Source organism: Bufo bufo, chromosome 9 (genome assembly GCF_905171765.1).
Source record: "Bufo bufo chromosome 9, aBufBuf1.1, whole genome shotgun sequence".
NCBI lineage: Eukaryota > Metazoa > Chordata > Amphibia > Anura > Bufonidae > Bufo > Bufo bufo.
Genome location: NC_053397.1, coordinates 21,092,879 through 21,119,098, shown reverse-complemented (window position 1 = coordinate 21,119,098; position 26,220 = coordinate 21,092,879). Strand labels below are relative to the sequence as shown.

Here is a 26,220-nt window from a genome sequence, read left to right as displayed (position 1 = left end):
TGAAGGCAGTTTTCTCTTTGGCAGCCTCCGTTAAGGGCACATGCCAGTACTCTTTCGTGAAGTCCTAAACAGACAAATATCGGGCTTGTCCTAACCTCTCGATGAACACTGGCTCTATCCGATCTTTCATCTGGGTAACGAACTCAATGACACTTTTATGTTGAGTGGGTTGTTGTTCCCACGTCTCTTTGGCCACGTCCAAGAGGAGGCGAGGGTGTCTACCACTTCCACCTGATACAAATGATCTAGAGACTCTGGGGCACCTGTTGCACAAAGCCTCCTGGCATTAGGCGACTGACGGTAGCCATAGTTAGTGTCCATGGGCTCAACCCGATGGGGACAGTCAGTCCTTAAATGGCCAGGCTCCTGACACCGCCAGCAGACTATCAGAGCCAGGTCCGCCGTGAGTACATCCCAGGCGGGTTTTATCAGCTCAAATCTCCGGGCCTGGGGTGGAGATTTGCGGGGTTTGCCGACCCCCCTCCCGACAGAATCCTCCTTTAGATTCCTGGTAGCTTCATAGCGTTCCACCAGGTCCACCATCTCAAGGGCATTGCCAGGAGACACCCGACTGATCCAGTGCTGGAGAGGGTATGGCAAAGCCCTCCAGAAAATATCGGCTAACATACGATCCAGCATAGCAGTGGGACTCAGCACATCAGGCTGTAGCCATTTTTGCAAGAGGTGCAGTAAGTTATAATACTGGGGTCTTGCAGGCTCAGCCGGGTTGAACCCCCACTGATGCACCCGCTGGGCCCAGACCAACACATTCACCCCCAGTCTTGCCAGAATCTCACCATTGACTTTTTGGTAGTCGGCCGCTTGAGCGTCCGGCAAGTTGAAATGCACCCGTTGGGAATCGTATGCCAGGAACGGAGCGACGACCTCAGCCCACTGGGTAGCTTTTCCCTGATGGCCACTTTCTGCGGGGGTAATCTTAGGAATCGCGGTACGGACTGCTTTCCAGGCATCATGGACGCTCGGGGTTGCTCCTGCTGTCTGCAAAGCCATCACATGTTGTAGCAGCAACTGGTTAGTCTCCTGCTGCTGCTTATTAGCCTCGCGTTGCTGCAGGTTTGTCTCTCGCTGCTGCAGATTAGCCTCCATGAGAGCCTTCACAACAGCCTCCATTTTGTCGTGGGGCACTGGTTGTGATACAGCTGGTTTAATGTACGACATACAACCGTGACTGAAAAATGCAGAAACCAAAAATATCGGCATTCACGTCAGCCTCACTGCTCTTGCCCGCATCCTCAACCAATTGTGGGGTTTCACTCTGGTAGACAGGATTAGCGGACGCAGTATAGAGGCAACAACAAGTTCTTTGGATCAAACAGTTCAGTGTTTTATTCACACTTTAGGCAAGTGACAAAACAAGCAAAAAGTCACCTTGCGGTGTTGGTGATAATTCACACCATGCGGCAATTCTGCCTCAAAGAGTCCTTGACCATAGCAGCACCAACCTGTTTTCACGCCAAACAGGTAGCAAGCCTTCATCCAGACACAAGGCTCCCAGATCCCAACACAGAGACCTGGCTTCTAAGCCCAGCTGCCTATTTAAGGACAGCCAGGTGCTGACAAAACCCGGTCCGGCACTTGAAATCCGGTCCTGTATTTGTCCTCACCTGGCTGTAAATCAGCCCAGCAGCACATGCTGGGAGGAAAATACCTGTTTTCCCAGACAAAACCTCTCACTGTGTCACACCGCCAAACTGTGCATGTATGCTGTTCAGGACTCCGGGAAAGCTGGGTGACACTACCTGTTGTAATGGTGGTTTTCCTGCAGTTTTGAAACCCTCTCAAGAGAGCTCCTAGCACAGACCACCAACTCGCTTGCTCCAAAGGGCTTCGGGGAAGATATATATACACAGCTGCCTGATACAGTGGCGCCGCTTATCTCAGGGAAACAATAGAATGGATCAGGTTGAAATCCAGCCTGTTTCCTCTGGCATAAGTGTGCCATCCGCAAGTCCTCCGAGACATTGATTCTCGGCAGATCCCACTGGAAATTGGGAGTTGTCCTCCGAGAAAAAAAAAGGTCTACGATGAGCCTTACAAATGGCGTGCTTTTCCAGCGATTACAACACCATGGCTCTTCTCCTGTTGGCTTAAATCAGTCATTTTTATCAAGGAGCAACTGCTCTGAGAAATCCATGTTCCGTGCGGTCTGTTCCGAGATCACGAAACGTCCTGAAGAGAACACGGTTGTTGTTCAATGAAAACGTCTCCCATAAAGGGCAGATGGTCTCACCTCTGGAGTCCTGACTGTCAGGCGATGCGCCGCTTGCTCCCTTCTGGACCTCCACCCACCACGGCTTGTACTTCAGCAAATGTTGAATGGCATTGTCCTCAAAGAGATCCGCTCTGGGGAAGAAACGTGGAATAAGTGAGTCAGGCAGAAACAGTCAGCAGGCAGGAAACAGTCTACGCACAATAATTACTGCCCACCTTAAAGGGGTTGTCCGATTTTTTTCTATTGATGATCTATTCTCTGGATAGGTCATCAATATAAGATCGGAGGGAAGGATGACTCCCAGCACCCCCGCAAATCTAGTGACTAGGATGAAGCCGCCCCATAAAAGTAAACGGGGACGCCATAGTTGTAATTACAATGCTTGCCACTACAGTTGCGACGGTGAGCAAGTAAACGGAGAAGAGAAGGCAGCGCTAGTACAAACCGCAGATCTGCCGGGGTGCTAGGTGTCAGCCCCAGCCGATCTGATCTTGATGAACTATCCTGAGGACAACCCCTTCAAAGACATGAGCAGCTATGCTTCTCATCATAGTCATGTGTATGGAAAAGTGGAAGACAATCGCCACTGGGAGCGTGTCAATCACTATAACGGTGGCCCCGAGCCCCTTCTTCCTTCTCACTCTACGACCGCAGTGAGAAGTAGTTTGGGTGGAGCAGCTGTTGAGCAGGAGCGCCGCTGCTCCACTCAATGTCTATAGGGCTAACAAAAAAAGGCAAGCATTGTATTCTCCGTCTCCTACGTTTCCATGAAAAATGAATGGCGCGCACGTGCATAACCAGGTGACACAGGACCCCCATTTTCATGATCGGTGCAAGCAATCTTAGGCTACTTTCACACTAGCGGCAGCCTTCTCCGAGAGGCAGGCTAAAAAAAATTAAAAAAAAATACTAAACTCCGGCCCGCCCCCTTTATAGTCAACGGGGCCAGAGCGGACCTCAGGCGGTAAGCATGCACTAGCGGCAGCACCGATCCGGCAGGCTGTTTACCCACCGGACCAGCCTGCCGGAGAAGGATGCCGCTAGTGTGAAAGTAGTCTAAGGCTACTTTCACATCTGCGCTTTCCCTTTCCGCTATTGAGACCCATCACAGGATCTCAATAGTGGGGGAAAACGCTTCCGTTTTTTTCCCCATTCATTGTCAACGGGGATAAAACTGAACTGACCGAGACGGAGTGCACCAGAATGCATTCTGTTACGTTTGGTTGCATCCCTATCGTGGACAGAACAACGCTGCAAGCGATGGGATGCGGAGCAAGACGGATCCGGCATGACCCACAATGTAAGTCAATGGGGACGGAACCGTTTTCTCAGACACAATAGAAAATGGATCTGTTCCCCCATTGACTTTCAATGGTCTTAATGACCGATCAGTCATTGCTATTTTAAAGATAATACAACCGGATCCGTTCAGAACAGGTGCAGGCGGCTGCATTATTATGATGGAAGTAGCCTAAACCGCACTGATCAGAAACGTATATCCGCTATGTCCATCATGGGACGCGTCGCGTGTTGCCCAGAATGGAGAGATGACTGCGCATGTGTGGGCTCTCTCCATTAACCTCTGAAAGTGGTCAAGCGTGCTTACTCGGCTATTTCCAGAAGTCCAGGAGGTGAATGGAGAGGAATACACTCTTTACTACTGGCGATGTAAGATGGAGCTCCGTTCCAGAGATAGGAGTGGGTGCCAGAGGTGGGACGCGCACCCATGGGTATATTCCGAGACGAAAATACCTCTTTAAGCGCCCAGAACCGAGCAGGAACACGGGCTAGAATGCCAGCGGCAGGACAGAAAGAGTTAAAGTAGTTAAGTGTGGAGCCGGAAAGAAGCGAATGGTGAATTGCTCTCTGTCTCTGCAATAAGTCCACCGCCTCCATTACCGCGAGCGCTCTCCCAGGTGGAGAACAGCATTAGTAGTGCTACCTGACACCAGGCGTACTCTCAAGCGCTCAGAAATCTTGCCGCTGCCTGTTGCTCGAGAAAACTATAAAAAAAATAAAAATAAATGACTGACAGCGAGTTCTGGAACGAGAAGCCGACGACTGGGAATTCGGAATTAGTGGCAGGACGGGAGAATCGATTCAACAGAGTTCAGATTGGCAGGGAATCCGAATTATTTGCTTCTTGAATGAACCAAGAAAGAAATGCTCAGACGAAAACGCTGGAAGAGATTCCGATCTCCGGAGAAACAGCGCCACTCTTAGGCCTCGTTCACATCTCCATCAAGCAGATCTGGCAGGCTGTTCCGGAAGAGAACAGCCAGTCGGATTTCGCCGGATCGTGGATTCTCTAGTTCACTGCCGGATCCTCATCGACTGTAATAAAGGGTCTGGCGGTGATCCGTCCGCTAAAAACCTTGCGTGCTGCCGGATCTGCTTGACGGAGACATGAACGAGGTCTAACCCGCAGGCTGCCTTTGGCATTGCGGTATTCAAGTAAATGGAGCTGAGCTGCAATACCAGACACGGTCTACAGACAAGAGGGGGGGCTCTTTCAAGATAAAACAGATCATAATTACACACAACCTCTATGGGGGCTCGATCACGGGGCAGAATCCAAAAAGGTCAGAATCTTGAGACCCTGGACTACGTCAAAAACAGGAGCAGAGTGAGGCCTTATGCACACGAGCATGTCTGCACTGCGGTCCTCAAGGCACGGATTTGCAAAATATAGACACTTCCACATTTTTCTCAGTCCCATTACAAAAAAATTACTACTCGTCCACAATACGGACAAGAACAGGACATGTTCTATCAGTTGCAGAACGGGCACACGGATGTGGACAGCACACAGCCATGACATCTATGTGCTGTCCGTTTTTTTTCTTGTGAAAATGAATGGATCCGTGTGCCATCCACAAAAAATGTGGATTGAACACAGATGCAAAATGCGGTCGTGTGCATGAGGCCCGAGGCTTTGCTATTAAAGGGTTCATAATGTGATGTCAATATTGGAGTCTCTATCTGTATGGGCAGGACGTGACATCACTAGAAACGAAATTGCGACGCGCAGCGAATGGTTGCCACAGTCACGTGCCACATTCGCAAACAATGTGGTCCTTGGCCTTAGGCCTGGAGGAGATTTGCAGCCCTTTTTGCTCCATTTTCTTGAATCTGAAAGGATGGTGGTTCAGATAAAAACAACATAGAAGGGAATAGGTAGTAGGGCAAATCCCCAATACAGCGATGCAATTGGTGGCGTGTCACTTTAAGGAGAGCAGACTATTATTTATGTAATTGTTATAGCAGAGTAATAGGCCAAGTTCGCTGTATTGCCTCTGGTGTCAGGGCAGGGCTCCTTTAAATCGCCCCTTTAAGAGAAAAGCATCATGGCAATAAAAATAGAAAAACAAGCAGCACTAGGAGAGCAGCCAGTTGGCTCCGGCGGACGGACGGATGAATGAATGATGTCAGCGGCAACTGCAGAGAATTCCTCTGGTGTTCATCAAGCAGATTAGGCTGAACCGCGCAGGATCGCTCTGCTGGGACGGAGCCCAGTAAGTCATGGATGGACAGCGATCCCTCCGAGGCGTCGGATGGCAGGCACGGCTTAGAGGAGCACCGTTTTCAGGCTCCAGATGATAGGACGGAGGTGCTGTAGCCATAGAGACACCAAGGGCAGAGGAAGGATGGGGATCAGGGAGATGAAAGACGGGCGACAGCAAAAACAACAGCTGCAGCGCACGCAACGTACAGGAAGGAGCAGCGCTCACTGACACTGGAGGAGGAGACGGCAGGAGAATGAATGTGTACGTGCATGGAGAAAAACGGGGAAGAGACTGGAAGTAGACGAGCAAGCGAACGAAGCAGGGCAAACGAGCAACTAATGAATGTGTACGTGCATGGAGGAAAACGGGGAAGAGACTGGAAGTAGACGAGCAAGCGAACGAAGCAGGGCAAACGAGCAACTAATGAATGTGTACGTGCATGGCGGAAAGATGTTCAGTGGTTCATCTGTGAAGATGTGCATGAATTCATTTGTTTGGTCCACGAGTCCTCCGCACTCCACGTATCCTGCTAGGCTGAACATTAGTTTCCAGAGCATCTCCTACCAATGGTCCGTGAAAAAAATCACTGACAGAACACAGATGCCATTCATATTGCGTCAGCGGTCTTCACGGACTCAGAGACTTCAATGGCCGAGGGGGGAGGGCAGAGCCAGAGACCCGGGCCGAGGGGGGAGGGCAGAGCCAGAGACCCGGGCCGAGGGGGGAGGGCAGAGCCAGAGACCCGGGCCGAGGGGGGAGGGCAGAGCCAGAGACCCGGGCCGAGGGGGGAGGGCAGAGCCAGAGACCCGGGCCGAGGGGGGAGGGCAGAGCCAGAGACCCGGGCCGAGGGGGGAGGGCAGAGCCAGAGACCCGGGCCGAGGGGGGAGGGCAGAGCCAGAGACCCGGGCCGAGGGGGGAGGGCAGAGCCAGAGACCCGGGCCGAGGGGGGAGGGCAGAGCCAGAGACCCGGGCCGAGGGGGGAGGGCAGAGCCAGAGACCCGGGCCGAGGGGGTTGGCACACCTCTAAGCGACATCTTTTCAAAATATTATGAGATGTTCAGGTTGTAGAGGAAAAGCATAATATACAGAAAATAAAAGGAAAAAGAAAAAGAAAAAAAAGTCAGACGCCAGATCTCAGAGGATCAAATCCAGGGGCGGCCATAAAGTGATGTCAATCCTTCTGGGGAATGTGCTGCTTCACAGACATTAAAAGGCACTTACAGGTAATGATCGGGGTCAAACTTGGCGGTTTCAGCTGCCAGACGCCTCTGCGTGCGCTCCGAGGTCGGGGTGACGTCTGGATCTCTTAAGTCAATAACATCGTTCAGTTCCTCCTGAAAAAGCAGAGAGCAGCGCGTCACCCGGGGGCCCCGACACAAAGGCTGAATAAAATCGTACGCAGCCACACACAGAGGAGAACACGTCTCCTGTGTGACCGCTCAGTCCTGCAGAATATAAAATGGCCATTATAGTGAGGATTATACACGGCAGACAGTAACCACAGACCACTTACCATACCAACACCTGTCACCTGTATGTAAGGGGGCGGCCATGTTCAGGGTTAAAAGCGTTTTCCCATCTGGACAACACTTTCTCTAACTGGGACCCGCTGGTGCTCACTTGATCAGCATGGTGGAAGCTGCAGTGGCCACTACAGGTAAAAAGTGGTACTACATGGCGTCCATCCAAATGAATGGGCAAAATATAATACACGGCCATGCTGAATCGGATGGAGTGATAGTTGCAGTTTGCTGAAGCTCTCTTCTTAGGCTAATAGAAGGGGCCAAGGGCTGGTGAACCCCCTTCATGATGTCCGTATGCCATAACAGGGTATATAGACAGAGGCGTCCAGCAACCTCTACATCCTTCTACAATTTCGGGGAGATTTTTTAACCCCTTAAGGAGCGGGCCATTTTTCACCTTAAGGACCAGACTGATTTTTGCAAATCTGACCAGTGTCACTTTATGTGGTGATAACTTTAAAACACTAACTTATCCAGGCCATTCTGAGATTGTTTTCTCGTCACATATTGTACTTCAGGGGTAAATTTGAATCAAAATAAGGAGATTTTTTGTGAAACTCACCTGTAAAATCTTTTTCTCGTGTTTTCCATTGGGGGACACAGACCATGGGTATAGCTTAGGCCATAACTAGGAGGAGATGCAAATAATAAAAAACAGCTCCTCCTCCACTGGCTATACCCCCATGCTCCAACAGGAGGACCTCAGTGCGTGCAAAAGCAGTAGGAGAAGGAGATCAGAAACCAAATATTAACAAAGAAAAGCAGAACCAAGGAACACCGCCATCGGGCCGTTAACCATAAGGTTCCACTAGAATAGAACCAACCCCTCCTGCAACAGACAAGAATGTGTGGGAGCTGTGTCCCCCAATGGAAAAGACTAGAAAAAGATTTTACAGGCGAGTTTCATAAAAAAAATCTCCTTTTTTTCACCCATTCCATTGGGGGACACAGACCATGGGACGTCCTAGAGCAGTCCATGGGGTGGGAAGACCAGCACCTCCAGAGGGAAAATGTCCAACGGTTAAACAGGAACCACAGCCTGCAATACCTTGCGCCCTAGGGCAGCATCAGCCGACGCCAAAGAGTGCAGCTGGTAGAACTTTGTAAAGGTATGCAAGGACGACCAGGTGGCCACCTTACAAAGTTGTGATATAGAGGCTCGATTGCGCCTAGCCCAGGAGGCCCCCACCGCCCTGGTGGAGTGCGCGGTAACCCCCGCTGGGGGAACCCTACCCCGGGACCGATAGGCCATGGCAATAGTCGACCGAATCCACCGAGCCACAGTGACCTTGGAGGCCGCCAGACCCTTATGAGGCCCCTCGGGAACCACAAAAAGGGAGTCCGAGCGGCGAAATGGGGCAGTAACCAACAGGTACACCCTAAAGCACGGCCAACATCCAGAGAATGGAGAGCGCGCTCCTTGGGGTTTGCCGGAGCAGGGCAAAAGGATGGCAGGACTATGTCCTCATTAAGGTGGAAGGCGGAAACCACCTTGGGCAAAAAGGAAGGGACAGGGCGCAGTACCACCTTGTCCTTGTGGAAGACAAAAAGGGCTCTCTAACGGAAAAGGCGGCCAGCTCCGATACCCTCCTGATAGAGGTGATGGCCACCAAAAAGACCACCTTCCAGGTGAGAAAGCTCAGGGAAATATTCCTCAGGGGCTCAAAAGGAGCCGCCTGGAGGGAAGACAGAACCAGGTTCAGATCCCAGGGGGGCAGAGGAAGGACATACGGAGGACCGAATGCGCCACCCCCTGCAGGAAGGTCCTCACCGGACCTAGCAGAGCCAGAGAGCACTGAAAGAAAATGGCCAGAGCGGAGACCTGACCCTTCAGAAAGCTCAGGGACATTCCCATCTCAAGACCCAACTGGAGAAAGGAGAGGACCACCGGAACGGAGAAATGAAGGGGAAAAACGCCTATCTTCTCACAAAGGCAAGAAAGGCCTTCCAGGTACGATAGTATATCCGGGAGGAAGCTGGTTTCCTGGCTTTGATCATGGTCTTCACGACAGAGTCCGAGAAGCCCCTCTTCTTCAAGATGGTGGTCTCAACAGCCACACCGTTAAACTAAGTGGTTGTAAATTCTGGTGGAAGAGAGGTCCTTGAGACATTAGGTCCTCCCTGAGAGGAAGAGGCCATGGAACGTCCGCCAGCATCCGAGTGACCTCCGAGAACCAGGCGCGGCGAGGTCAATCGGGAGCGATGAGGATGGTCTGGATTCCTTCTGTCGCGACCCTCCGAAAAACCTTTGGGGGTATAGGCAGGGGTGGGAAGACAGAGGAGTGCGAAGTCTTGCCACGGAGACACCAGAGCGTCCACCCCGTACGCCTCCGGATCCCGAGCTCGGGCCAGGAACGTGGGAACCTTGTTGTTGAACCTGGACGCCATCAAGTCCACGTCCAGGCGGCCCCAACAGCGACAGACGTCCTCGAATACGTCCGGATGCAGAGACCACTCTCCCGGATCCACCCTGTTGCGGCTGAGAAAGTCCGCCGTCCCGTCTTCGACCCCTGGGATGTAAACTGCAGACAATATTGGAACGTGAGCCTCCGCCCACTGGAGGATCCTCTTCACCTCCTGCATCACCGGCCGGCTGCGGGTTCCGCCCTGATGATTGATGTAGGCCACGGCTACGGCATTGTCCGACTGGATCCTTACCGGGAGACCCGTTAGGAGGGGGGGGGTCCAATGAGACAGAGAGAGGAAAATTGCTCTGAGCTCCAATATGTTGATCGGAAGGCGGGCTTCCACTTCTGACCACACCCCCTGAACCGTCCGAGCCCGGAAAACGCTGCCCCAACCCAGGGGACTGGTATCGGTGGTGACGACTGTCCGGGAGATTGGGAGGAAGGATTTCCCCGAAGTCAGATTCTGAGGGGACAGCCACCACGGGAGGTTCATGCGAACCCGAGGAGGAAGGCGGATCAGAGAGTCCAGACCCTTCGATGTCCTGTCCCAGAAAGACAGGATCGCCTGCTGCAGAGGCAGAGTGTGAAACTGGGCAAAGGGGGACTGCCTCGAAGGAGGCCACCATAAGCCCCAGAACCTGCATGCACTCCCGGATGGAGAGACCCAGGGAATGCAGAAGGCGAGACACAGACTCCCGTATCCGTGAGAACTTGCAATCCGGGAGGAATACCCGGGCTACAGTAGTGTCCATAATCATCCCCAGGAAGGTCACCCTCTGGGAAGGTTGGAGAGAGGACTTCAGGAAGTTGATCAGCCAGCCGAACTGTTGCAGAGTCTGAACAGTGATCCTGACGCTGTCTTCGGCCTGGGGACGAGAGGGAGCCTTTATCAGTATGTCGTCCAGGTAGGGCAGCAGAGATATGCCCCTGGTACGGAGAAGCGCCAAGATCTTTGTAAATACCCGCGGGGCTGTCGCCAGACCAAAGGGAAGGGTGACGAACTGATAATGACGGTCGCCAATGGCAAAGCGCAGGAACCTATGGTGAGATTCTGCGATAGGGACATGCAGATAGGCGTCCCGGATGTTCACCGACGCGAGGAACTCCCCTGGAAGAAGAGAAGCAATAACGGAGCGGAGGGATTCCATCCGGAACCTCCGCACCCGCAGGGACTTGTTTAATAGCTTCAGGTCTAGGACCGGACGCACTGATCCCTCCTTCTTTGAGGAAAGAAACGTTCCGGAGGTCTGGAAACGAATTCTATCTTGTAACCAGAAGTTAAAATTTCCAGGGCCCAGGCGTCTTGAACGTGAGTCCTCCAGACATGCTGAAAGGAGAGCAGACGGCACCCCACCGCAAGCGGTGGGGGGCGCCCCTTCAGGCGGAGGACTGCTTGGGAACCGCGGGGCGGGCAGAACTCCCCTGGAACTGTGCCCGCGGGCGCCAGGAAGGTTGAGGCTTAAAGGAAGGCTTCTTGCGGGAGTCCTGAGAGCCGCCGGAGGAGGGGGCTGTCGCAGACCTGGAGGAGGAGAAGCGTCGAAAGGACTGGTTTCTAGAGCCAGAGGGGCGAGCTCTGAAGGCGCGCTTGGATCTAGATTGGGGCAGGTGTGTACTCTTGCCCCCCGGAGCGTCAGAGATAATCTCCTCCAGCTTAGCACCGAAGAGCCTGGAGCCCGCAAATGGGAGGTTAGTGAGGGAGCGCTTGGAGGAAGCGTCGGCGTCCCAGACCTTCAACCAGACCTCCCTGCGCTGCGTGACCGAGAGGGCTGAAATCCGCGCAAAGAGAGTGCTGACGTCCAATGAGGCCTCACAGAGAAATGTGGTTGCCTGGGACATCTGGAGGATGAAGTTTAGGGTGTCTGCAGAGGCATCCTGCTCCGCGAGGTCCTGATGATGGCGCTGCAACCACACCGAAAGCACCCTGGCTACCCAGGCCCAGGCGAACGCGGGCCGCAGACCTGTGCCCGCCAGAGAGAATATGGCTTTGGAAAGAGTCCAAACGCCTGTCAACGGAGTCCTGTAGGGCGGACCCGTCCAGGACTGGTATTGCCGTATTACCAGTCCAGGACTAGTACTGCCGACCTTAGGAGGAGAAGACCACTGCTGCACGTTATCTGCCGGGAAAGGATAAAGAGTATCCATGCGCCTTGTAGCAGAAAAAACGGTGATTAGGGCGTTCCCAAGCCTTAGAAAAGGACCTTGGCGAACTCACCATGAATGGGGAATGTGACTGCCTCCGGTTATCTGGAATGGAAGAGGGGGAATTCCTGGCTACTAGTAGAAGGAGGTTCCCCCTGGATGTCAAAGGTGTCACATACCGCCGTGACCAAGTCCGCCACCATGGTGGAGAGCTTAGGTGAGGGTTCCGGCTCTGTGTCCTCGTCCGAGCCGGACCTTTCCCCTTCAGACCTGTAATCCCTGCGAGAGGGAGAGGCTGAACACGCCTCCAGGCGAGGGGGGGAAGCAGAGTCATCCGAGGAGGGATGCTGCTGCGTACGCTGCCTCTTAACGGTCGAGTGTCCTCTGTGGGGGGCACCATAAAGGCCATGGCCAAGTCCGTGGCCGCCCTAGCTATGGCAGAGGCCCAGGAGGGCTCCGCGGGCTCCGAAAAGGGGGAAGGAGGGACTGGGCTGGTTTGGTGGAGGGGGAGGAGGAGGTGGATGATCCTGTCCCGAGGCAAGGCAAGAGTCACAGGAGCCTGTAACCGATAGTGGCAAGCAGCAGACCTTACAGGATCCCAGTGGGACCTGAGGTGTCGCTTTAGATTTTTGGGGGGCCCCAGGTCTTGGCATGATGACGGCAATCCCGGAGTCAGGGTCTCCTACAGCTTTGCGGAACACTATTTGTCCTACCGTGACCTGTGAGGAGCTGGAGTAGCATTCAAGCGTAGAGAGGCGCTGAGGCAAAGCGGAAGCGCCGGAGCTGACGCGATAGGCTCAGCCCCCCAGTCACGTCACAGATCTCGCGAAAAAACTGTGTGGAAAAAAAAACGCGCGCGCGCAATGAAAAAAGGCAGACCCCGGCTCCGAAAATGGCGCCCACCGCCAGAATGCAGGGAACAAGAAGGAATCCCTCCTCCCTCTCAACCAGCCGGCCCTCCCAGATCCACAGGTAAGCCCTAAACAATCGTGTCACAGTGTAAGCACGGGGGGAGGGGGAGCTGCAGGAGAGCCGATGTACTTATCCGAGTCCTGCAGTCTTCACCCTCTGTACCGGACCAGCAGGGGGTCACCTCTTCAGTCATCTGGCACAAGGAGTGGCAGTGCACTGGATAGAGGGCAGGACTAGGTGACCCTGGATCTGGTAGGCCACCGGAGCTGCAGGTCGAGCCCGGTTCCACTTATCTTCTGGGGGGAAAGGGAGGTAGCCGGGGACGTCCATTCGACCCCGGCGCTCGCTCCACTGAGAGACCAGGTACGCCATGCGACCCTGCGTCCTCTGTTTAGAAAAAAACAAACAGGAGAAGAAAAAACTACAGGGACAACCCTGCAGGAGCAGGAGTGTCACCTCCTTATCCGCCACTAAGCTAAAACTGAGGTCCTCCTGTTGGAGCCTGGGGGTATAGCCAGTGGAGGAGGAGCGGCTTTTTATTATTTGCATAGTGTCTCCTCCTAGTAATAACCTAAGCTATACCCATGGTCTGTGTCCCCCAATGGAATGGGCGAGAAATGTTAATTTTTATTTATAAAGAAAAATACCAAATTAAGCAAAAATTTGTAAAAATTCGCAACTTTTCAAATTTTAATTTCTCTGCTTCTAAAACAGATACCTCATATAATAGTTATTACTTTACATTCCCCATATGTCTACTTCATGTTTGGATCATTTTGTAAATTACATTTTCTTTTTTTGGGATGTTAAAACGTTATTAACCCTTTAGGTGTTCCACAAGAATTAAAGGGAACCTGTCACCTCCAAAAACCATCCCAAGCCGCCAGCAGTACCTGACAGTAGCTAGCAGCGCGTTTCTGACAATTTTCTTCCTGAAGGCCGATGCGGCTAAAGCTCAGAAAACGTTATTTTATCCCCCGCCGGCGCGCTTCTCTCGTCATGCTTGAAGTCAAGGGGGCCGTGGCCTGCTTGCTTCAAGTCAAGATAATCACGCCCTCTTCCCGGCAAAGTTTTTATTTTTTGTTATTTACAATGTTCATCTGACAGGTTAGAACATGAGCTATTTTTATAGAGAAGGTTGTTACTGACGCAACAATACCAAATATAACTAATTTTCTGTTTGTTTAAGTTTTACATCATAAAGCATTTTTGAAAAAAAAAAAAAAAGTATGAGAGCCATAGTTTTTTTTTTTATTGGGCGATTGTCCTATGTAGGAGCTCATTTTTTGCGGGATGAGGTTACGGTTAGATTGACACTATTTTTGGGGGCATACGCCTTTTTCAACGCTTGGTGTTGCACTTTTAGTTATGTAAGGTGACAAAAATTGCTTTTTTTTAAACTTTTTTATGGTGTCTATCGGACGGGGTGGATCAGGTTATATATTTATAGAGCCGGTTGTTACGGATGCGGAGATACCTAATGTGTGTTTTTTCTTTTTCTATTTTTTTATTTATAAAATCAGGGGAAAGGGGTGTTTTTTTTTCTTTTTTGTTTTTTTTAACTTGAAACTTTTATTTTTTATTGAAAACACATTTTTTTTCTTTTTTAACTTTATTTCTGTCCCACTCTGGGACGTCAACATTTGGGGGTCTGATCCCCTCTGCAATGCATTGCAATACATCTGCATTGTAATGCATTGCCTGTTAGTGTATTACACCGAGTCATACACTAACAGGTTGCCTAGGAGACCGGGCCTGAGGCTGGATCTCCTGGGCACCCGTAGAAGGCAGGTCCCCATGCCGTGCAAGGCATTGGGCAACCTCTGCACGGCATCGGGCTGCACTGTCACACATCGGGTCCCCGCCACAGCAGCGCTCCTTCACCCGCTGCAAACCACTTCTATGTCGCGGTCAGCACTGACCGCGGCATAGAAGGGGTTAATCCGCCGGCATCGCTGCAAACAGCGATGCCGGCGGATACAGCAGGGGCCCGGCTACCAGGGACTGCCGAACACCTGGAGTGATCGGGCGGGCACAGCTCCTGCATCCGCCCGATCAGCCCGCCGTGCATGTACGGTGAAATGCGTTCTGGCACAGCATCCCCCGCCGTACATGCACAGCATTTTGCATTAAGGAGTTAAGATTGGCGTTTTATACGTCTATAATTTGCATCAATTTCCATGGTTTTAGTAAATTTGCCGAACCAACAAACGCCACGCCCATTCCCAGCTAACCCCACTTTCGTAAAGTCAAAAAACAAATCAAAAAGTTGCAAACTACTGCACAAATATAATGTACATCATTCATTGCCCCCTGTTTTAATTCCTCCTCTTACTGTTAGCGAATGGGAATATTCTTGTTTACATCTGGAACCTAAGAACCTCTCCAGGCCTCGTCCTGCTCACGGCAGAGGGTTTGCCACAATGCATCCAATCCTGGCAAACAACCTGCATTTTTAGTCTCTGGATGCAAACAAGAAGATTCCCATTCGCTGAAAGCAAGCAGAGATCCTGAAATTGGCAAGAAATTAAAATCAAGAGAAATTAAAATGCAAAGTAGATTAGAAACCTGAAATTTACAAGTAATTTTACGCCAGAAATTTCCCCCCAAATTTGCATGTTTTCCCGCGGCAAATCAAGAGACTGAAATCAGCAACTACTGAGACATGTCACAACCGAGGAGTGGTAATATAGCCTGGCAGATCAGGACGGCATCACCGCGGCTCCATCATACACGGCACGCCTATTCAGGGCCATTCTGTGCACACACATCCCGTACCTGGAGTCGCCCGAACACGCCGACCCGCAAATTCCCAAACCCATAGCCACAATGTGCATTAGTGGCATCGCTGGACGGCTCTTCATAGGGCGTCTGCTCGATCTGCCAGTCAAATTCCTCCTCATCGTCTTCAAGGGCCTCATTTGCAGAACCTCAATTAGAAAAATAAATAAAAATGAGAAGGAAATGAATGGTTGTCACAGACCTTCTGATAAAACTCTTCCTAATTTCCAGGGATTCAGCAACGTCAGGCCCTCCAATCACTGCGCTTATTTTCAAACATGGCTTCTGTACCTCGGGGGCGGGGCCATTATAGAAGCGAACAAGCGGGCATAAAAAAGCACTGCTTTCCTCCTGGCAGGTGGAGGGTCGGACGCCCAGCAGCACAGAATTGGATTGGTGGGAAAGTCTTCCCCTAATCCAAGTCCATGATGCCAGGCATCCATTCTGTACCTGTGCCCGCTCAATCAAATTCAGTACTGGTCACAGTCCTAGCCGCTGGGCTGGCACATGTTACACATAGGTGTAGCCCTATACATAGAGGCATCAGTCCTGCCCAAATAATCTGCCCCGTCATAAACACCAATATAGCCAATGGAAGATCTATGTGTATGGCGGGCCTGGCAGTGAGGGTCTTATCTGCAGACACTGCACTGGTTAGACGCCAACTCATAACCATACGTATAATAGCTGGCGTCGGCTCCAGAATTAATTCTTTACATTGCCTGTTCTTACGAAGGTGAATCTCACAAAAACTGCATGCCTTCTCCCTGGCTGTGAAGCGATCCGCCATTAATAGCACAGTGTCACAGCGAGGGAGAAGTCAGAGTCCACTGAGAGCGGAGGTCTCCTTTACTGAAGATTTACATATTCGGCGCCAGGGTGTAGAGGGTGCTGGAGGGGGTGTGCCCAGGCCATGTGACCTATGGTCGTTACGTCACTGGCCTACGGGACGCAGCCAGATGGATGCGGTGCTACTGGGGGGTCTTCTCAAACAGCTGATCACCTATCTAAAGGATAGACCAGGGGTACTCAACTGGCGGACCGCGGTCCAAATACGGACCGCGGCCGCCAGTTGTCCGGACCCCGGCCATCCTTCAGAGCGCTGCTCCTCTCCTGCACACTGTGCCGTGCAGGAGGAGGAGCTTACCGGCGCACTTCCACCTGTCCCACAGCGCAGTGAGACAGGGCTTCCTCCACATGTAGCGCTCCTCCTCCTGCACACTCTGGCAGCTCTGCTCAATACAGCGGCGGCACAGGAGCTGATCGTTCTCAGCAGCGCAGGAGGAGTCTCTCCCTCCCCCCTGTGCTGCTGCTGTCCCCGCCGCTGCCAATAAGAAGAGGCAGGAGGAGGAGGGGAGGGGCTGTGGCCACTGCGCCACCAATGAAGAAAACCGACCTGTATTACAAATACAGGAGGCGGGTGCTGGAATCAAATAGCCGACACCCGACCTCTATGACAGGGAGCTGCGATCAGCTGCAGTTGAGTTAACCCTTCAGGTGCGGTACCTGAGGGGTTAATTGTAGCTGATCGCAGCTCCCTGTCACAAAGGTCGGGTGCCGGCTATTTGATACCGGCACCCGCCTCCTGTATTTGTATAAGAAACGTTGGTGGCACAGTGCGCCCCCCCCCCCCCCCCAGTATAATAAACGTTGGTGGCACAGTGCGCCCCCCCCCCCAGTATAAGAAACGTTGGTGGCACAGTGCGCCCCCCCACCCCCAGTATAAGAAACGTTGGTGGCACAGTGCGCCCCCCCACCCCCTAGTATAAGAAACGTTGGTGGCACTGTGCGCCCCCCCCTTCCCCATTATAATAAACATTGGTGGCGCAGTGCGCCCCCTTCCCCCCTTCCCCATTATAATAAACATTGGTGGCTCAGTGGGAAGTGCCAATGAGGGTTAAAAATAATAAAAGAAAATTAACTCACCTCCACATGGCCCATTACCATGGTGATGGATCATGTGATGAGCTCAGTGATGTCACCACAGGTCTTGAAGAAAGAAGTAAGAACTGGAGACCGGCAGTTACGCGATCAAATGGAGGAGGTGAGTAAATTATTTTTTAACCCTCATTGGCACTGCCCACTGCACCACCAATGTTTATTATATTGGGGGGGGCGCACTGCGCCACCAATGTTTATTATACTGGGGTGATGGGGGGGGGGGCGCACTGCACCACCAATGTTTATTATATTGGGGGGGGCGCACTGCGCCACCAATGTTTATTATACTGGGGTGATGGGGGGGGGGGCGCACTGCGCCACCAATGTTTATTATATTGGGGGGCACACTGCGCCACCAATGTTTATTATATTGGGGGGGCGCACTGCGCCACCAATGTTTATTATATTGAGGGGGGGCGCACTGCGCCACCAATGTTTATTATATTGGGGGGCACACTGCGCCACCAATGTTTATTATATTGAGGGGGGGCGCACTGCGCCACCAATGTTTATTATATTGAGGGGGGGCACACTGCGCCACCAATGTTTATTATATTGAGGGGGGGCGCACTGCGCCACCAATGTTTATTATATTGAGGGGGGGCGCACTGCGCCACCAATGTTTATTATATTGAGGGGGGGCGCACTGCGCCACCAATGTTTATTATATTGAGGGGGGGCGCACTGCGCCACCAATGTTTATTATATTGAGGGGGGGCGCACTGCGCCACCAATGTTTATTATATTGAGGGGGGGCGCACTGCGCCACCAATGTTTATTATACTGGGGTGATGGGGGGGCGCACTGCGCCACCAATGTTTATTATACTGGGGTGATGGGGGGGGGGCACACTGCGCCACCAATGTTTATTATACTGGGGTGATGGGGGGGCGCACTGCGCCACCAATGTTTATTATACTGGGGTGATGGGGGGGCACACTGCGCCACCAATGTTTATTATACTGGGGTGATGGGGGGGCGCACTGCGCCACCAATGTTTATTATATTGAGGGGGGGTGCACTGCGCCACCAATGTTTATTGTGATGGGGGGGTGCACTGCGCCACCAATGTTTATTATTTTGAGGGGGGCGCACTGCGCCACCAATGTTTATTATATTGAGGGGGCCGCCAGAAAAAAAAGTCGGACATGTAGTACTTTTAGTCTGGCGGCCTCTCACCGTGCTGCGCCGTAACTCTGCCCCCATCCCCATTATAGTCGATGGGCACAGAGCAGCGGCACGGCGAAGTAGTGGCAAGATGGATCTGACGGGGTGAGCAGCCTGTCGGATCCGTCCTGCTGCAAGTGTGAAAGTACCCTTACTAATGAGCGCTTCCATCATGGAACGCCCATTAGTACAGCATTTACCTCCACCGCTACTTGTGCTAGTAAAAAAAAATATATATTACGCCTACGGTACCTCCACCTCCATTTGCTCACGCTGTGGAGAGCACTCCCTGCTGACTAGAAGCTCAGGACAGGACCTACAAGACGTCATCACGTTAGAGCACCGTTCCTGAGCTTGCAGTCAGCAGCGAATGTTCACCGCAGCCAGGTGAATGCAAATTTTATATTTTTTTTTGCAAAAGCAGAGAAGGGGGGCAATACTCTTACTGGGGGCACTAATGGGGACATTATTCTTACTGGGGCACTAATGTGGCCATTACTAATTCTGGGACTTACCCGGGGCGCTCCACTATAACGTCAGAGCGCCCCACGCGCATGTATCACATGATCGCATGGCATCTTTACTGTTGGCGTTCAGCTTGGACCTTCACCTGACTGCAGACCCTGGTATGTGGACCTTTAATAAAACTAGTTGAGTACCCCTGGGATAGACCATCAGTCTGAAAAAGGCAGATGACCCCTTTCTGAGAGAAAAAAAAAACCTCTCAGGCTATGAGCGGAGCGCTGTGATTGGCCAGCGCTACAGCCTGGGAGAAGGAGACGCCGGCAGGCTCAACTGGGTGGAACCGAACATATGAAGATACCGGAGCCTATACCGGGAGAACGGAGCGGCGCCCAGGTATAACCGTAAGTGCAGGGAGATCCCTGGGCGCCGCTCTCCATGTCTGTATGCTTAGTTTAGATTTTTTATTCTAGTGAAAGGTCCTCTTTAAGTCTCGGAAAAACCCTTTCATTGCGTTTTCGCTGAAATTTGCCTAAAACGCAGCCTGCAATCCCCCTCCTCAGCCACTTGGTGGCACTGTTGCAATTGCTGCAGTGGGATCGTTCACTTGTGTACCACCCCTTCATTAAACGTAGAGCCGGAGCCGGCAGGACCAGTCTATGGAGCTCTGCTTATTCTTGATGGATTGCTATACTTTCATTTTCTCTGCAAGAACTGCAAAACCGACACCTAGAAGGCTCTCCCAGAGGTGGCATCCACTTCCCCAGTTAAGCAGCACAATTGATATGTTGCTTTAGCCAGCGCACGCTTCTACGCACGAGCAAAATGCGGCGCTGCACTGTGTATATCCCTGGGGCTTAATGCCAGTTTGCAGTCAATCGCGGTCTCCATCCTTAACTATCCCTAGGGTCAGACTGTGACTCCGGAGAAGCGAGTGGAGCAGCACTACTACGCTGTGTGCACCTGAATCACTCCTGCGGAATAAGCTTCCCCCCTCGGGGAACATCATATAGGCAGAAAACTGCAGTGCACCGCGCTTCTCCGAGACAGAATATTAATCCCTAGACATGAATTATATAGTTTATCTGCAAAACATGTAAACTATCAAAACCAGATAGGACCCTGTCCCACCCCAAACCCTACAGGAAACATAGAAAGAAGGCTACAGCAGCAAACAGACAGTATAACAGCTGGCTGATACTCCGTACATAAAGAGCTGGGTCCTTTTTTTGGGATCCACCTGTAGCTTTAAACACATATGCAGTCGGCAGCATTGTCTGCCTCGCTCACAGCAGGAGATCCAAGCACTGCCAGCTGAGTCACGTGTCGCCAATCTGTGGTGGGACTCTCAGCCTCCTAATAACCTCCCGAAGTCTAAGCAAGATGGCAATCACTAACCTGGTCCAAAGAAAGGTTGCACACTAGAAAAATGGTAAACGGTTAAGGCTACTTTCACACTAGTGTTTCTGCTGGATCCGTCATGGATCAGCAAAAGCGTTTTAGTCACCGATAATCCAACCGTCTGCATCCGTTATGAACGGATCCGTTTGTATTATCTTTAACATAACAATGACGGATCCGTCACAAACACCATTGAAAGTCAATGGGGGACAGATCCATTTTCTATTGTCTCAGAGAAAACGGATTCGTCTCCATTGACTAACATTGTGTGATCCGTCTTGCTCCGCACCACATCGCGGACATAAAAACGCTGCTTGCAGTGTTTTTCTGTCCGCGATGGGGACGCAACCAAAAATGAACGGAATGCATTTCGGTGCATTCCGTTTCGTCCCCATTGACAATGAATGGGGACAAAACGGAAGCGTTTTTCCCCCGCTATTGAGATCCTATGACGGATCTCAATAGCGGAAAGGTAAAACGCTGGTGTGAAAGTGGCTGGTTTCACGGGTGCGTTGCGGGAAAAGATGCGGGTGCATTGTGGGAACATGAACGATTTTTCCGCGCGAGTGCAAAACATTGTAATGCGTTTTGCACTCACGTGAGAAAAATCAGCATGTTTGGTACCCAGACCCGAACTTCTTCACAGAAGTTCGGGTTTGGGATCGGTGTTCTGTAGATTGTATTATTTTCCCTTATAACATGGGTATAAGGGAAAATAATACATTCTTAATACAGAATGCAGAGTACAATAGCGCTGGAGGGGTAAAAAAAAATTTTTATTAAATAATTTAACTTACCTTAATCCACTTGTTCGCGCAGCCCGGCTTCTCTTCTGTCTTCATCTGTGAGGAAAAGGACCTGTGGTGACGTCACTGCGCTCATCACATGGTCCATCACCATGGTGATGGATCATGTGACAGACCATGTGATGAGCACAGGGACGTCACCACAGGTCTTTTTCCTGTGCACAACAAAGATGAAGAAAGAAGAGAAGCCGGCTGCGCGAACAAGTGGATTAAGGGGAGTTAAATTATTTTATAAATTTTTTTTAACCCCTCCAGCCCTATTGTACTATGTTTTCTGTATTAAGAATCCTATTATTTTCCCTTATAACCATGTTATAAGGGAAAATAATAATGATCGGGTCCCCATCCCGATCGTCACCTAGCAACCGTGCGTGAAAATTGCACCGCATCCGCACTTGCTTGCGATTTTCACGCAGCCCTATTCACTTCTATGGGGCCTGCATTGCGTGAAAAACGCACAAATGACGCGTGAAAATCACAGCTCATGTGCACAGCCCCATAGAAATGAACGGGTCCGGATTCAGTGCGGGTGCAATGCGTTCACCTCACGCATTGCACCCACACGGAAATCTTGCGTGTGTGAAAGAGGCCTCAAAGGGGTGTTCCATTCATGGCTAAGATCTGAATACCTGTCATATGCAGTGACCAGAGCCGAGCAGGCTGAGGCTGTTTCTGCAACCCTGATCGCCACCTGCGACGACTGAATGGGTGAGATGGCAATACTTCTTTAATTCTCTTTATAATGTACAGCTCATTAATCCTTATAATAGACACCTCAGCTGCTGCAGATCCTCTTTTTGAAGAGGAAAAAGGGAAAATTCATCTCCCGCCATTGATTAACTTGAAATAGCTTCATTTTTATAAATAAGATCTGCAGCAGCTGAGATGTGCATTACGCTGTTCTGCAGCAGCTGGGCCACACTACTGGGTAATGCACACTGCAGCTGCTGAAGAACCTCATATTTATTTATTTATTTTTGTAAAAGAAACGCAGCACTACATGTCAGTCCACCAGCAGTTGGTACACGAGACGGAACGTCCAGCAAAACCAATCTGCGTCAGACCTCCGCTACAGAAGAGATAAGCAGTGCTTCATGCATTGCCGCTTATCTCTGCATAATCAGGTTCTGTCATAAGAAGGTGATGTCTATACAAAGATTATTAAGAATGGGAAGCGCTCACCTATCTCTTCAATCAGAGGTTTACAGGTCCGTGCTCCCTTAGGTGCTAGCAGGGACGTCAGCAGGTTCAGGCCCTCAAACTGCTCTCCTGGGGTCTCTTTAGGCACTTGGACAGTGAAAATACCTGAGAAGGAAAGAGAATAATGTACCAGATCACAAAGAGGGGAGAGGTCCCCTGTATGGAGAAATATTCGGCTGGGTTCACTGGAAAAGCTTCCTAAATGCGTCCATAGGGGTCCATCAGTCAGACAGAGGCCAATATACCACAAAAAAGGATGGAATAGTACAGTAGACTCTACTATTCCATCCCGCAAAGAGTGGAGCTGTCCACTAAGGGTAGGTTCACACAGAGTATTTTCAGTGTCGGCACCAGGTTCTTTTTTCAGGGCATTTTTTTTATGCGGTTTTGGAGTGGATTTTTATTCCTGCCTAATATAAATGGGGATTCTGGACACGGAATCAGAGTCAACACTGGACAGGACACTTCCTTTATCAGTGGTGTGGTTTAAAAAATGGCAAGCAGGGAAATAAAGCGCAGTCAAAATTAACATGCGGGAGATCTGAACGCGTTCTTGTCGGGGAATACACACGAAAAATCCATTGTGTGAACATAGCCTCAGTGATGAGTGTGTGGAAGCATCGGCAATGTACAAGGCGTACATGAAGCATGGGATCTGCTCTTACCATCTTCTGCGTTGTACGTGGCCTTTTGTTTTCCATCTTCCACTATCCTCCCAGGCAGCGTCAATCTAAAGACAGAAGAGAATCATGAAGCTGTGGCGCCCAGCACGGGACAAAATGCAATGATCTGAGCTTAACGTGCACCTATCATTTCAGGGAGCAGCACTAGGTCTGACCATCATAGCACTCGTTTTCTCCTCTACAGGCTCCATCTCTAATTCTCAGGTCCCTGAAAGACTCCTGTACAGAGCACAGATGGAAGTGGAGAGAAGATCCTGTCCCCCTATCTCTCAAGCAGCATGTGGCTGTGAATCCTGCACTGGGGTGAGACAGAAAACTTACTAGAGCCTGCAGAAGTGCCTCTGTCTCCCTCTGGCTGCTCACTTTTATAGGCAGCAAAAGCTGAATTCATTAATTCACTAATGCCGACCATACACATCCAGTAGCGGTTCGTCCCTGTACACATGCCCACTTGGTTTGGCAGACAGTGCATGCATTTTGTTTTTTTGTATTTTTACTAGCTGCTGATTTTTTTTCTATTAGAAATGGACAACCCTAAAATGAACCGAAAAGGTCTAAATTTTTGCAGGATGTAGTCATCATCCCAATCCGTTGGTACTAATATTATTTGCCCTTTTTACGTCACCTGAGAAAATAAGGCTTGGCGTAGAACTTGAAGTCATCTCCATCAATGTAGAGGTCGACCTCTGATATCCTGGCATAGGGAACTTTAATGGTTATGATGAGAAAGTCAGAATCCTGAGTGAGGTCAAAGGCCGGAGTGATCATTGTGAATCCCCCTAGAAGAGAATAGGAGTATTACTGACTGACCTTAGAGGGGGATTCCTATGTAAAATATTACCGGGACACACACACACACACACAAACACACTCCTATCGGGGAAATCAGTGCTGAATCCGGGTATAGGGAATGAGAGGCGGGCGTGCACACCACACTATGCATTCATGTCTCATTATGTTGGATGTAGCAGCCTAACCAACCCGGAGAATAGGGGTCAGGGGGGCTCCTTGTTCTCTTCATAGCTGAGGATCCCAGAGAGGCAGGACCCCCACCTGTCAGACATCTATGGGCTAGAATGTAATAATCACATTCTACCATCCATACTACATAAACCCCAGCCCAGCCGTGGGTCTACATGAACTGACAGATCCCTGCGATGCCGTTAGTCTGGGTCAATGGACTCACGGTGTGGCCGGGAATTGCGGCTGTAATACGGATATGCCCACTTGACATCCAATGGTACGTCCACAGGTGCTCATTTTCCGCAGCATTTTTGGCAAAACCTGTATTTTACATGGAGACGGGTTGCGGATTCTGCGGTGGATTTGCCAAGGATTTCACCCAATGCATTGGAAAGGGTAAAACCTGCGGCATAAATGAACACGACGCAGGATTCAAATCCGCGCCACGGGTCAATCTCCGCTGCAGTTTTTTTGTTTTGTTTTTTCAAAGCAAAAAAACCTGCAGCATTTCCAAAAACAACGTGATAGAAAATATAGGGATAGGAGTCAGGCGGGTTAACTTGCCCTCTATCAGATCGTTAGGTTAGGCTAATTTCACGCTGTCGTTTTGGCTTTCCGTTTGTGAGATCCGTTCAGGGCTCTCAGTAGCGGTCCAAAACGGATCAGTTTTGCCCTAATGCATACTGAATGGAAAAGGATCCGCTCAGAATGCATCAGTTTGCCTCCGATCCGTCTCCATTCCGCTCTGGAGGCGGACACCAAAACCTGCGAGATAAGCAGCGCCATGGGGGTCATTTAGATTTAGGGTCATTTTATGGGGTTTTAAACACCGGTCTTAAAAGCCCCTTCAGCTGGTGGTGGATCTGCCGAAGTGATGAAGCGGCGCCGGCCTCTCCATAACTTTGGCACATCCAGCGCCAGTTCTAAATGTAAGACGGCTTCCTTGCTGTCCTGTATTTAGACCATTTTCTATGCCTAAAACAGGCGCTGAAAGGGGTCTGCCTGCCCGTCCCCTTCACTGCCCACAATTTTAGACCTGGCGTGAGCAGGGAAAAGCAGCACACATATCCTTTGCGCCGCAACGTGCGCCAGAAATACGCCTAATACAGGCGTATTTCTAATCATAAATGACCCCCATTTGTATCCGCAGACGCTTATGGTACATACACTCAATTAACAGGGCACACAAAACCAAGCCGAAAGGATAGGGAAGAGTCCGGGCAAAACAGGGGGCTATGTAGGACCCCCTCATGGTTGACATGAATGGAGGCCATTCTAGGTACCCGTCAGAGACAACCTTCACAGGGTTTGACCGGCAGTACTGATAGTAAAAATAAACTGCCCGACCTGCTGACTCCAGAACCATTATCTCACAAAAAAAAAAAAAAATGGTGAAAAATTTGCTTAATTGTCGATAGCAACCAATCAGATTCCACCTTTCATCTTCCAAAGGAGGTCTGAGAAATAAAAGGTCAAATCTGATTGGTTGCTATGGGCACCTTAAGTCAGTTTTCCTTTGCATCCCACAACAACAGTCCCAGCTTGCAGACCATGGCTAGCCTGGGCAGAAGACACCAACTACTCAGGACCCATGTGCAACGGTCTGCGCCTCTGAGGTATGAGGCATAAACCGTCACCAGGCTCCCGGTACCTCATGGCTGGGCCCGGTCTTACCGTCAGGGTTGTGCAGCCGCCTCCTTTACTGTGTCTAGTAAACAGAGCGGAGCCCATGTATAAACAGCCTCACCTGCGCCACACACTCCACACGCGCCGAGCTGAAGGTTTCCTACTTCCGGGTCTACACGTGTTACAGAATGAGACCAAAACGAGCTCACCGATTGGACGAGTGGCCAACGAGTCCCCTCCCCTTAGCCAATGAGAGTCTAGATTAGAAAACCCGCGGGCGGAGATTGGCCGCTGACTGCCAATATGGGGCGGGGCGGTCAGGCGCGTTGTGACTGGCGGAAAGGAACGTGCGGAGGGGGGGCGGAGTAAATAAAAAGTGACAACCAACCAAGCGTCGTCGTTGTCATAGCAACTGAACCAACCTGAGCGCGACACGATATAGCTATAGAGGCTTTATATACTGCAGGAT

General features: G+C 50.9%; 1 protein-coding gene across 2 annotated transcripts in view; it reads right to left on the bottom strand.

Moving 5' to 3' along the window:
* Window positions 1–25,914, bottom strand: part of SHQ1 (SHQ1, H/ACA ribonucleoprotein assembly factor) — a 69,938-nt gene extending 44,024 nt beyond the window's left edge. Inside the window, exons 1-7 of one of the 2 annotated variants that reach the window (XM_040408224.1) lie at window positions 25,873–25,914; window positions 23,788–23,941; window positions 23,145–23,209; window positions 22,462–22,584; window positions 15,500–15,651; window positions 6,961–7,073; window positions 2,252–2,364 (exon numbers count right to left, since the gene is read on the bottom strand). In XM_040408224.1, coding sequence (XP_040264158.1) covers window positions 2,252–2,364; window positions 6,961–7,073; window positions 15,500–15,651; window positions 22,462–22,584; window positions 23,145–23,209; window positions 23,788–23,930 — 709 coding nt within the window. In that variant the 5' untranslated portion in view covers window positions 23,931–23,941; window positions 25,873–25,914. Of the gene's footprint in view, window positions 1–2,251; window positions 2,365–6,960; window positions 7,074–15,499; window positions 15,652–22,461; window positions 22,585–23,144; window positions 23,210–23,787; window positions 23,942–25,799 lie in introns of both variants that reach the window. The other variant, XM_040408226.1, reaches the window with a different exon arrangement.
* Between the last annotated feature and the right edge of the window lie 306 nt (window positions 25,915–26,220).